The 12,031-nt window shown below is 53.8% G+C and overlaps 1 protein-coding gene across 1 annotated transcript in view; it reads right to left on the bottom strand.

Annotated features, from left to right (window-relative positions):
* The window catches only part of TRAM2 (translocation associated membrane protein 2), a 21,443-nt gene extending 9,412 nt beyond the window's left edge, over positions 1-12,031 (bottom strand). The window contains exons 1-4 of the mRNA XM_080389597.1: positions 11,752-12,031; positions 2,861-2,924; positions 357-466; positions 28-144 (exon numbers count right to left, since the gene is read on the bottom strand). Coding sequence (XP_080245723.1) covers positions 28-144; positions 357-466; positions 2,861-2,924; positions 11,752-11,871 — 411 coding nt within the window. The 5' untranslated portion in view covers positions 11,872-12,031. The remainder of the gene's footprint in view (positions 1-27; positions 145-356; positions 467-2,860; positions 2,925-11,751) is intronic.

The following is a 12,031-nucleotide window of genomic DNA, read 5'->3' as shown; positions in this document are numbered from 1 at the left end:
CAAGGTCCAGCCAGCCTTGTGCCTTACCGTCACCACAACGTACAAGCACCACATCACGGAGGTGAGGTGGAAGGCAACCAGTTGTCCCGATTCATTGAACTTGCTGTGTTTGACCTTGGAGAGATGGAGACGCCTGTTGATTTTCTGGGAAGTAGCAGAGGGAGAGAAATGGAAAAGAAAACATGAGCCACTGGGTCAACAACCCTCCCTCCTCTTCCTCCCCCCCATCTCAAGCAGCCCCCAGAACACCACCTCAACCCCCAGACCACCCCCAGAACAGCATTTAACATGATGCATCATGTGCCACCATGGTAGCTGAGATATCTTGGTGACTTGAGACACCAAATGGCACTCACATCCAGGGCGTACTCCTGCACCACCGCATGCAGGATGATGGCAATGAAGATGTAGAAGAGGATGGTGACCAAATCCTTCAGCCCATAGTGATACTGGATCAGCTCCCCATCTGCAAAGAGACCAAACGGCGGGTCAAATCCTCGTGACCCAAATGATTTCCAGGTAAGGGTTTAAGGGTTAGTGTGTGTGTGCGTGTGTGGGCGATTCCCAACACACAGCTTGGGGAGGTGGAGGCAGAGAGAAGTCACGACTGTGCCAGTTGCCACAGGGCTGGAAGAAAGAGCTCTAGCCAGGGTTAGTTAATTGGCAGAGGGTGGATGGTTTCCCCTCTAATAGTTACACACCTCAAGGGAGGAGACACTCGGGACACCTCAAGCCTCCCCAGCCAGAGGTGAGGGGCTGGGGATAGCCCAGCTGCGGAGATGGGAGCTTATCAGCCTGGAGGGATGAAGACATGGAGGCAGTGCTGAAGCAGGTGATGGGATCAGGGATAGCCCACTGGGAGCATGAAGGCTTGGGATGGGATTTCCACCCCCCCAGTTATCATCCAACACCCAGTCTCTCCCACTCATGCCTGAAAGCTGCTGCAGCAGGATTCAGCTGCCTAAATGTAGATGCCTTGCACTATTAAGAGATCGAGACAGTGGCACTGATGAGAAATAGGACCCATGGGAGGCCCTGCTCTTCTGGAGCAACAGGAGCACCCAAAATATCCCAGACGATTGCATTTAGGCAGCTATTTGCAGCCCTGCAGTTTATGGGTAAGAAGCAGAATTGGGAAAGCTGCTGTTGTAGGACGCTGCAGAAAGCATCGTGATGCAAAGCTCAGCCCACCCTCAGCTGCTGCTCTCCCTTACCCTGATCCTATCCATCCTCTCCTAATATCAATGCTGGGAGGCGACTTGTCTGTCACCATCCCTGTTTACCCTCACACAAAGGTTCAGTTCAGATTTCTAAGATTTGAGGTGCATGAATAAGATTTGAATAGGATATATGAAAACACCTGACGTAAGGATGTGAAAACACTCTGCCCTTAAAGAGTTCCCAGCAGAGTGCTGTGCAAACCCAGAGGTAAAACACTGCCTGTATCACAGAGCTCAACCCCAGTGCAAGATAAAAGATAGAAGTGCAAGTCTAAAGAGAATAATATTATGCACATGTGCAACTGCTCTGCCTCCTCTCCCTAGGGTATTTCAGAAGCTGCTCTAGCAGGAGCTGTGTGTGCGTTGGGCATGGGAGACAAAAGCAAGATCTGCCAGCTCACAGGCAACAGCATCCTTCTTGTGAGGGGTGTGAAACAGCCTTGGAAAAATTCAGGTGAGCAATAACCCCTCCTCCGAGCAGGCTTGCTATATCAAGGTCTCTCTCCTCACGGCTTCAGCTTGCTCATGCCCTATACTGATATCCCAGTACCTGGTCCTGGTGACATGATTATGCAGCCCCCTGAGATTTCTGGCATCAGGAAAGAATAAATCCCTTAACACAGTGGCAGCAGAAATTGTCTGGACTGTGCCATAGGGGAGCACAGACCACAATCTAATCTAGAAGCTGGGTGATTTCTTCAACCATAACATTCAAAGATTTTAAGGGGCAGACATTTTATCTTCCGCGTGTCTGCCTCATCATAGTTTCACTAATCTTAACAATCCTGCTCCTCCCTTGGAGGATTAATCAAACACTTCTAATTAACTGCAGTTTTCTGCCACCAAGCCAGGCTCTGTGCCTGGGGCATTTGGTTCATCCTGAGCCCAGGGCTTTACCCAAACCACCCCCTGCTGCCCCCACACCAGTGCCCAGATTGCTGCCAGCCCCAGAAGGGCTCTCGGCTAGGAAGGTAGCTGCTAGCAGCCAAAATACAAACAGGGGCTGAGCCTCCAGCTGCCTTCTGGTTGGGACCTGGGGCACATCCTCTGGTCCATCAGACCCGGACCTGTGCCAGCTTGGACCCTCCTTGAATTACTCTCCATGTGCATCAGGACCATCAGCTGCTCGGAGCAGGCATGCTGTGCACCACGGGCATCTCCGCACCCTCACCTTGCACCGTCCCCAGTAAATAAAGACAGCAATTATCTGCACAGCCCCTGCTGCTTAGCAAAGAGCTAAACGCCTCCTGCTACTTGGCAGGGCACAGAGCTACTCCGGGCATGCAATAAGGCAATCTGATCTTGCCTGACCAGGCCTGGAGGAGAATTCTCACTCTGCAGAGCGCAGAACAGCCTGACTATGGCAGAAACACGGTAGAGAAGAAGTCCTAAAACCCCCTGGAATGCATTTCATCCCAATCCTGGCAGTATGAGGGCTGGCAGACACAGTGTGCTCTGAGCCACTCAAACTTTGCTTTTCCTCCACATATCTTATATTTTAGATTTCCTTTACTAGCAGACAAGGGCCCGAGCGGTGTGCATCAGCAGAGGGTGAGCTCAGGCCAGCCAACAGTGAGGGTTAGGGGCAGACCATGACTTGACCCTCCCCTTAGGGTATCCACAGCAGAAGCATCTCTTACCTGCTGTAGGCACGCTAACATTATACTGAGGTAAGATAAACAGGAAGGCAGTCTTGGCTGTAACCTGTCAAAGACACACAGAGAGGAACAAAAAGCAAATTAGTTGTTGAATCCATTCCTCTGCCACCTTCTAGTCCCTTTCCCTATTCTGCTGGGAGGAAAATCATCCAGGGAGATGTGCAGGCTTCAGCTTCACTAGGGAAGAGGTTTGCCAACAGTGACTTGGGATATGGGAAGGAGAAATGTAATTATAAAAGAGGAAGAAACCTGGAAAAGCAATGCACCCATAAAAGCCACCAGCCAACCTGACAGGGGAAGCTCCCTGCTTCCCCTCAAGGATGAACATCCCTACAGTAGCACAGACCTGTAGCAGCGACCTGGTGCTTGGGAGACATGGGGAACCAGACCCAGCAGGCCATTAATTAAAACCATCCCTCATTCCCATCCACTCTGGGCAGCCACACTGGGAGCCTGGCCTGGGTAGGGAGGGCAGCACCCAGCACCCAAGCAAGCTCAGGAGCTGCAAAGCCCCATGGTGCACATGGATTTAGCCCATGCATGTTTGTGGAGAGTCCTCTAATAATAGCAGCCATGGGACCAGGGAGGCTGGACCCCTTGGAGACCGTGCAGGTGCTCACGAAGGTCCCATGGGGGGTGGGGGGGAAGCAGCTTTGGCAAAAGAGCTAAACTTTGCACGGACCATGCACAAGATCCCAGCTGAATGTCCAGCATCACAGGCTAGCCCGAAAAGGGGAAAAAAAAAGCCTGGGATGAGACATCAGCCCCCCTGCAAACCAGGGCTGTGCTGCCCACTCTTCCATTCATTGCTTTTAATTCAAAGGAATGACCCTCCCCAGCAGTGAAGCAGGAGGCTTTGTGGGGATGGGGCAGAGCATCCCATCCCAGCACATCTGCAGGATGCCCCAAAGCAGCATCTCCGAGACTGATGCACCCTCGAGCCGGGGCCACAGCAAAATCCAGTGCACGGACATCCAACACCACACATGTCTTCATCCTGTCCAACCCCACACTGCCAGCAGGTCACTAGAGGTTTTTACCTTTCTGATGGCTCCTCAAGCCACCCTTCCAATGCTTCACAAGCGCCCAGCCTTATACAACCAGCCCCCAAAAAATCCTGTGCCCGCCAATGAATATGCTGAGCTGAGCTGCATTTCACACAGACGTAGCTGCAACTGTTTCAGAGCTGTAGGCTATTAAAAATCCTGCTGGAAATATTGCTTCACATCTTGTGGGATGTAGCTGCAGGGGGGGAATGTGGGGCTTTGCCAAGTGTTCCCATCCGGCCCCCACGAGCATTGAGCAACTGGCTGGCGGCTCCCTGCTGCTGGCGCAGGCAGCGCTGCCCATCCTTCTGCAGCGCTGGCTGGGGGATAGCAAACTCTATGGCATGTTTTCGTGATGTTCGGGGATTCTTATTTTTTTCCCCCACTTAAAAAAAGAAATCCCACATGTAATGCTCTGCTTAAGGAGGACTAGATGAAAAAAGCACTCTGCCAAGGGAGATGGAGACCACGGGCAGAGTTTGGGGTGGTAATGGAAACAGTGCATCACCTGGCCTCAAGCTGGCTTAAGGAGACACTTCTGGCTCTTGCAAACCTTGCTGGCTAGGAAAACAAAGTTGCTTCATCCCAAAGCAGTACAGCACAACCATGACCTGGACTCTACATCCAAACCTCATTACAAGCTGGTGCGGGGCATGAAACAAATGCACAAAGCCAGCGATGCCTGTGATGCTGCAGAAATGGATGGCCGTGTCACAGATGTGCCAACAGCAGCGGGCACTGAACATTTTACAACTATCCGAGTATCTGGCTGACATCCAGACATTTAAACAGCTGGAAACAAGACATCATTTCCAGATGAAGCCTCCTAACCTGCTAAAGGGGCCCTAAGCCAGACTTGTGGGTCCAAGAAAATGAGCCTGGAACATCTCGGGGGGAGGGAGCAGTGCTGCACAGTGCTCAGGCCCAACATGGTTTGCAAGGACTCTCCTAGTCTTCTTTTCTAGAGGGCCTGGTAGGAAGGTTTCCTCCATCCACTCAAGGATCAAGCAATGCTCTGTCCCACCTCCACACCTGCCTTTGCTTCCTGTGGGCCAGAGGACCACCAGCATCTTCGTGGGCCACCTCTGCACCCCTTCACCTTTCATTACAGAGAGGTAGCAGGTTATTTTCTAAAGCCTGTGAGACATGTTTTACAGCCTAAGATAAATGTAACCTCCTGGATGTAGGCAAGCTCCTGAGAGACAGATTTCCAAAGACAAACTGTCTCTCTTCTCCATTTGGTGGATGGGGAAGCCCCAGCACACACCTGCAGCCACTCACCAAGGGCCACAGCAGCAGCTTCGGGGGCCAAATTTGAACCTCGGAGCATCCAACCTCCCCATCCACGTCTGGACATCTCACAGCCCTTACATGGAGGGAAGGTCTCCTCCCAGGCATCAAAGGTGTTCCTTTCTCCCACAACCAGCTTTAAAGTGTTCACACTGACCATGGATATGTCTGAACGTGTGCAGGGTTCCATCCTTCGCCCTCGCACCTCTTCTCCGTGGGCACCAGCAGGACTTTAACAGCCAAGGCAGCATTTCCAAAGTGTCCTTGGGCTTTCCAAGGGCTCAAAAGACTGTATCTCATTTTGTGGGCATTTGTGCGACTGCACAGGGAACCCAGAACAGCGTACTTATGGTCCAGCTCAGCTCTGTCCTCTGAAACTCACCACCTGCCAGGCCACCAGCATCCCAGTCATGCCACACACCCTTGGCTGGTTCAACTCCACCTCCCCACCACTGCCACAAGGACATCTCAGTTCAGGTAGGCAGTGGCAGTTTCTAGCAGCCAAGGCAGATGAAGCGCGGAATGCATGGTACGAGCCACCTTAAGTAGGACACTGGTGACATCCCTCCACTCTTGAAGGTGAAGGACACCTTGCACATCCACGGAGGGACCTGCATCTTTTTGCCATTGCTCACAACACACCCCTTACCAGCGGGCACGGAGGGATAGATGACTTGGCCAAGGTCACAGCTAAACTCCATCAAGTGAACATCAGGCCCCCAAATCCCACGCTGTAGCCATAACCCCCCCAGCATCCCCTCCACCACATCAACCGGGAGCACCCACAGTGCGCCCATAGCTATACAGCCCTGCATAGCGCATAGAGACAGAACCACCACTGAGCAGCTTAAACCTCCTGGAAAATGGGGAACACTTGAGCCACGACTTCCAGCAATGCCACCTCCAGGTCCCCTGCAGGCAGAAACCAGGTTTTCTTGGCTCAGGAAGGAGCACTGAGCACTGGGGATGGCAAAGCTTTAGAGCTCACGTTGAGCATTTTGCAGGCAGCCAAAGAAAGCAGAAGTTTGTAATGGGAAGAGCAACATGAGGATTATTCAGAAGCACAAGACGCTCCCTGTCTGTTTGCTCTGAAACAAGATGCTGGTATGGGAAAGGAAGTGCCAGGCACGCTCCTGTGAGCAGAGCCAGAGCTGCCACAGAACTGCAGCAGGCAGAGACAGAATAGGGCCTCTCCAGGTTGGTGGTTTGTGGTTTTTTTTTTCTTTTTGGTGATGCTGTGAGGCCACTTCCTTGACCTGCTTCTTTGGTTTTCCCCTCTTCAGCCATTTCTCAAAGCAGCCAGATGTCCAAATCCTACAGAGCACCATGACTTGGGTTGGGATTTTTATAGGGTGGGAGAGGGATTTGTCTGCATGGGAAAAGCTGAGTGGGGAACATACAGAAAAGGCTGTGTATTCCTTGTTCACTCCCTGTCCTGCATTAAGGGCACCCCTATGCAACTCACCACTGCCCAAGGGGGTGAGGGAGATGCTACTCATCCTGGCCTCATCCTGCCAGGCATGAGGGATGTGCCTGAACCAGCTAGATTTGGGAAGCAGTTACCCTAGGGGCTCTCTACAGCCATGCAAAGCAAACAGCATCTTCAGCAGCAAGTGGGTTTCTGGTGGTTAATGACACTAACCCGAGGACCAAAGGGCAGCTGGACAGTGAAGAGGCAAGACTGAATGTGTCTATCAAGACCACAGTTTCCTGCGATGCTCAGAGCAGCCAGGATAGGGCTTTGGCTCTTTCTCACAGAGCTATACGGCTAGAAATCAAATCGGCGCGTCAACCTCACAGCCCTTGATGGCAGAGCAACGGATAAAGCCAAACAATCCCAGCACTACTATGCATTTACTATGCATCTGCTATTCACCACTATGCATCTACTCCCTGATAATGCAGTGACCAGAAAAATTCACACCCCCGCTAGCCTGGAGCGTGGCTGCCTAATACAAACCAGCAAAGCTCCCCCCACCCTTTTTAGATCTAGGTTTTTTCCCTGTAAAAGCCCAAACCAAATTCCCAATCCCACTTCTGCAGGCACACGAGTAGCTTTTAATAAAGGCATCTAAGCACGCACATCCAGGCAGCTCAGCACCTCTCCTAAAATCTACCCTCTGCGACTCTCAAACCCTAAGATTTTCAGGAGGGGTAATTTTTGAGCACCCTTCACAGAGAGGCACCAGGTCACTACAAAACACGGTTCCCTTTCCCAAAGCCTCAGCGCAGTGTGATCTGCAGAGCCCGTGCTGTCCTCACCCACCCCAGAGCCCCCAGGCACCCAGCCACCCCCATGGTCCTGCCTGGGTTAAAAGCGCTTCGAAGGAAGGAAACGGCTCCAAACGCCTGGCGGGGGAGGCTGGGGGAGTTTCTGAAGTCTGAGCCGGGAAAATATTTCCAGGGCTTGAAAAACAACTCAAACTAATTAAAGATAAAATGCTGTCTGAAGGCTTTTCTCACAACTTAGGGTGGTTTTTTCCCTCCGCCAGCTGGAGTGTTTATTGAAAGAAAAACTTGTTGATCCACGGTATGGATTGACACAGGCCCTATATGTAAACTAAAGGCCAAACTTTGGACCAAAGCCTTCAAAAGTAAACAGCCTGTTTTGACAAAAAAGCCTCCCCGAGGGCAGCGCAGCCCCCCTGCTCCCTCAAACAAGCTTGTCCCCCGGTACGACACAATTATCATTGCCTCACGTTCCCTCCTGTTTATTCTCTTTTTAAAAGCAGACCTAAATTCTACTTTTTTTCCCTTTTTTTCTTCCCCACTCTTACCCAACTATTCCGCCTTTAAACCGCCTGCGTGCCTCAGCTCCCACATCTGGCAAAGACCAAGGGAGGCAGAAACACAGTTTGTTTTCCCTTGTTAATGATGAGAAGGCCTTAATTTTTGCAGAGTACTACAGAAGGGACCAGGGAGGGGAAAGTATATTTAGCAGGAAGCCTGGAAATAGCAGCTCATTCGTCAGCCGCCTTCGTTTGACAGTGTCACAACCCGGTGTTTGGGACACCATGACTCATGGCCGCAGCCCTGTGCATGGGGGAAAGCGCAGCAAGGGCACGGCGTGTCTTACAATGTTTTATAACTATTACCATCACCCCGTGCATAAGCATCGGGAGCTGTCCCCAGCTTTGTCCGTGAGCTTGTGGCAGCCAGTTCTGGGCATAAAGGAGAACTAAGACTGAGCCTCAGTTTCCCCACCTTACAGAGGCCATCACAGCAGCCCCTGCCTGATATAGAACACCCACCCCCCCCGCCCCCGCAAAACCAGTGAGGTCTCCTCTGAACTCAACCTACACACGAGGCCGATCGATCTGGTACCACGCACAGTAGCCATCCCAGATAGGACACAGGTCACTGGGCAGCTGCAGGTTAAACCCAGCCTGGCCTTGGCTTCATTTTTTTGCAAAGCAGGGTGGAAAAATATATGCAGAGTGATTTCTGCACAAGGATGGAGAGCACCCGTTTCACACTTCTATACACACTTAAAATGCTTTTTGACAAAAAAAAAAAAAGGGGTACTTTTCTTTTTGGCCTCCAGCTCGCTCGTGAATGAAGCAGCCACACACACAGAGCAAAATCCCTCCCTGGCACCACACAGATGATCACTGGGTGTGTTTTTACACCCTGAAGGCCTAGGGCTGGCTGGGAAGGCAGAAACCCCTGCAGTGCCCAACTCAGGACAGCTCTCTCTGAGGGCACCCCCTCCAAGCCCTGGGCTGCCCTCCCTGAGCAATGCTATGATCATCTAAAACGTGCACAATACTCGAATAATCAAGCCCAACACACCTGTAACACCGGTGAGCAGCCTCATGCCATTCTCTGTGCTCCAAGATCCCCTCCCTGAAGCTGGGATGGCACTAGTGGCGCAGCTGGCAGTGAAGTTGAGCATCAAGCAAGATGTGAATGGTATCTCCATACGACTGGTACCCACTCCTCACAGCCAAGGAATTACCAGGCTGGTGGAGCCATCACTCCATTTGGATATGGAAGAGGTTGCACACCCAAAAGGATGCTCAAGGCATGCCTCGCATCATGCTTGGGGAGGGAACAGACCTGCAACAGCCCTTGAGCATCTCCATGAGCAGGGTGACGGTGCAAGCAAGCACTCAACTCCTGGGGGCTGCCTGGGAAAAGGTTAAAAATATCATTTGTGCCTCCCCGAAGAAACCTCCCCTGCAGGAAATGGCCTATTGTGATCAGGATTCGGCCTTTTCCGCTGAGCCTGAGCCTGGCTGTGGCCACCAGCATCAGGGAAGGTGGGAGCCTGGCTGTGGGATGGGAAGCAGGACAGAGAGAAAGAGGAGGAGAAGGGACAGTGACATGTCCTCCCCACCATTGCAGAGGAAGCACTGAAAAGGTGTCCAAAGGCAGAAATATCCGAGCTCTACTCACAGCAGAGGTGATGTAAACGGGCACTGATGGTTTGGAGGGCTGGGGAAGAGCAGAGCCCAATTTCTCCTCCAGAGGAAGAGAAAGCAGAAGGAATAAATACATAAATAAATAAAGACTAAAAAAATCTACAAGGACCAAAAGAGTTGTCCCAAACCCTATGCCAAGGGGAAGATGCAGGATGGTGCTGCTGGGCAGGGATGCAGCTGGGCAGCGCAGAGGGAGGAGCGCTGAAAGCCGCCCTGGCACAGTGAGCAACCGTCTCCCCGAGGTCTGCCGGAACAGTGGTGGCACTGGCAGGGAAACTGCTGCCTCCCAGCTACTGGAGGAGATTTAATTAAAAGACATTAGAAAAAAATCAGAAACACCACAAAACCCTCCCTGATGCCACCTCCACAGGGGTTCATCACATCACATTTCAAAACCACCCTTGGAGCATCACACCAACCAAAAGCCTTTGCAGCAGGAGCCTGGGTACCACCTCTCCAGGATGGCAGTCCTGACAAACAACCACTGGAACCAGCACCCTGAAAAAAACATCTGTGGGGAGAAACACCGATAGAGGTGCAACCTCCGTGACTTTGGTTTTTTTTGTTTTAAAGTATGACTGCGAAACTTGCAGCCTAACTTCGCAACATTTGCATGTGGCTTTGGAATACAGCTGGCTCTCTTGGGTTAGTTTTGAAACTCCTCTGACCCTTAAATATATATATACATACACACAAGCACATCGAAAGGGGTTTGTGCAATGGAAGCGACTCGCTCATTCAATGCATTTGCAGAAAAAAAAAAGGGGGGGGGGAGAAGAAGGGGGCTGCCACCGGGAGGGTATTAAGGAAATGGATTTCCTCCTCCTGCGATTTGCTACAGAAGGAGCCTTTCCTCCTCCGCCAGGCCCCCCGGCCACCCCTTTCCCGTCCGGATTTGCTTTGAAACGTGGCACTGCGCTGAAGGGGAGGGTTTGTGCGGGGGATGCTGGGGGGAGGGGGGTCCGCTCCGGCCCAAGCTGCTGACCACAACTTGCAGCCGCCCGAGGTGCCTCCGCATAGGGTGCCCAGCGCCGAGCGAAGCTGCACGGCGGTGGCCTCCAGCCCTCCCCTGTCTCCTCCCCGAAAGAGGAGAGGAAAAAGCAAGCTGGGAGGGAAAGACGGAGCAGGGGGAGAGCGGCATTCCCAGCATGGCTCCGCACGGCGCTGGGGCGGTGACGGGGCAACGGCCTTCCCGGGGGGTTCTGGCCACCCCAACTGGGCAAAGGTTTCCCGCAGAGGAGGCAGGGATGCCTTCTCATGGCCCAGGGTGGAGCGGGACGGCCGGGATGGGGAAAGCCTGGGGAGCCGCCGGCATCTGCGTGAGGCCCAGGAGCCCCTGGTGCTTCGTCCCACGGCGCGGGATCAGCAAGCTGTGGAGAAAACATCTGGAAAAGGGCTAACATTATAAAAAAAACCAAAAAAGGCAAAAGGAAAAAAAATACTTTTCCCATTTCCAATCGATGGAAATATCAGTGAGGGCTTGTTTTCTCCTTGCATGTGGTCGGGCGGCTGAGGTACCCCTCGGTGCTTGGGAAGTGGCATGGGGCAGGGACCGTCCCCAGCAGTGGTGCTGCGTTTGCAGAAGGGCGTTCGCCACCCCCTGTGCTCCCCCCTTCTGCAGCCAGGGACCCCAGGCAGGGCTGGGGGTGGCAGAAGCATGTGCCACCTCCAAAAGACACCGCTGGGTTGGATGCCCATGGGGAATTGGGGGGGGGGGACGGGGGGGGAGCACATCTCTCTGATGGCAGGAGAGAGATGGGGAATAAATAGGGCGGCACTCTGCACCCCCAGACGGAGGGGTCCCGCACCCCACAGCCACCACTCAAGCAGGATGGGGTCACCTCGCCGGGATGCCGTGCCCTGGACACCCCCGAGCCAAAACAGCCCCGGGGAGATTGCCGGGGGAAGGGGGGGGGGGGGCACCCCGTGCAGAACAAAGGGGGGCTCCCAGGACATCCCGTCCACAGCGGGGGTGCACACAGGGGGGGGGGGGACACACGCACACAGCCGCGGGCCCGGGGTGGGCTGACCCCGGCGGGATGGGGGGGATCGCCCCCCCCGCGACCGTGTCTTCCCCCCGGAGGAAGCCGGAGGCGGGGAGGGGGGGTCTCACCTCGAACATGAGGGCGATGAAGACGCCGAGCACCAGGCAGAAGCCGATGTCGGCGTGGTTGTGGATGAGGAACTCCTGGCTGAAGAGCGGGTGGCTCTTGGCCCGCCGGCGGAAGGCCATGGCCGCGCCGGCGCGGGTGCGGAGCGGGAGCGGGAGCGGGAGCCGCTGCCCACCGCCCCGCCGCCGCGCAGCGCCGAAACTTCCCCGGCCCCCGCGCAACTTCGCGGCGCTCCGCCACGGCCCGCGCAGGCGCCGCCGCCTGGGCCCGCCCCGCCCCGCC

Source organism: Falco punctatus (assembly GCF_963210335.1).
Source record: "Falco punctatus genome assembly, chromosome: 5".
In the NCBI taxonomy this organism is placed as follows: Eukaryota; Metazoa; Chordata; class Aves; order Falconiformes; family Falconidae; genus Falco; species Falco punctatus.
Note: the sequence above shows the minus strand (reverse complement) of the source record. Positions and strands in the feature narration are given on the sequence as shown.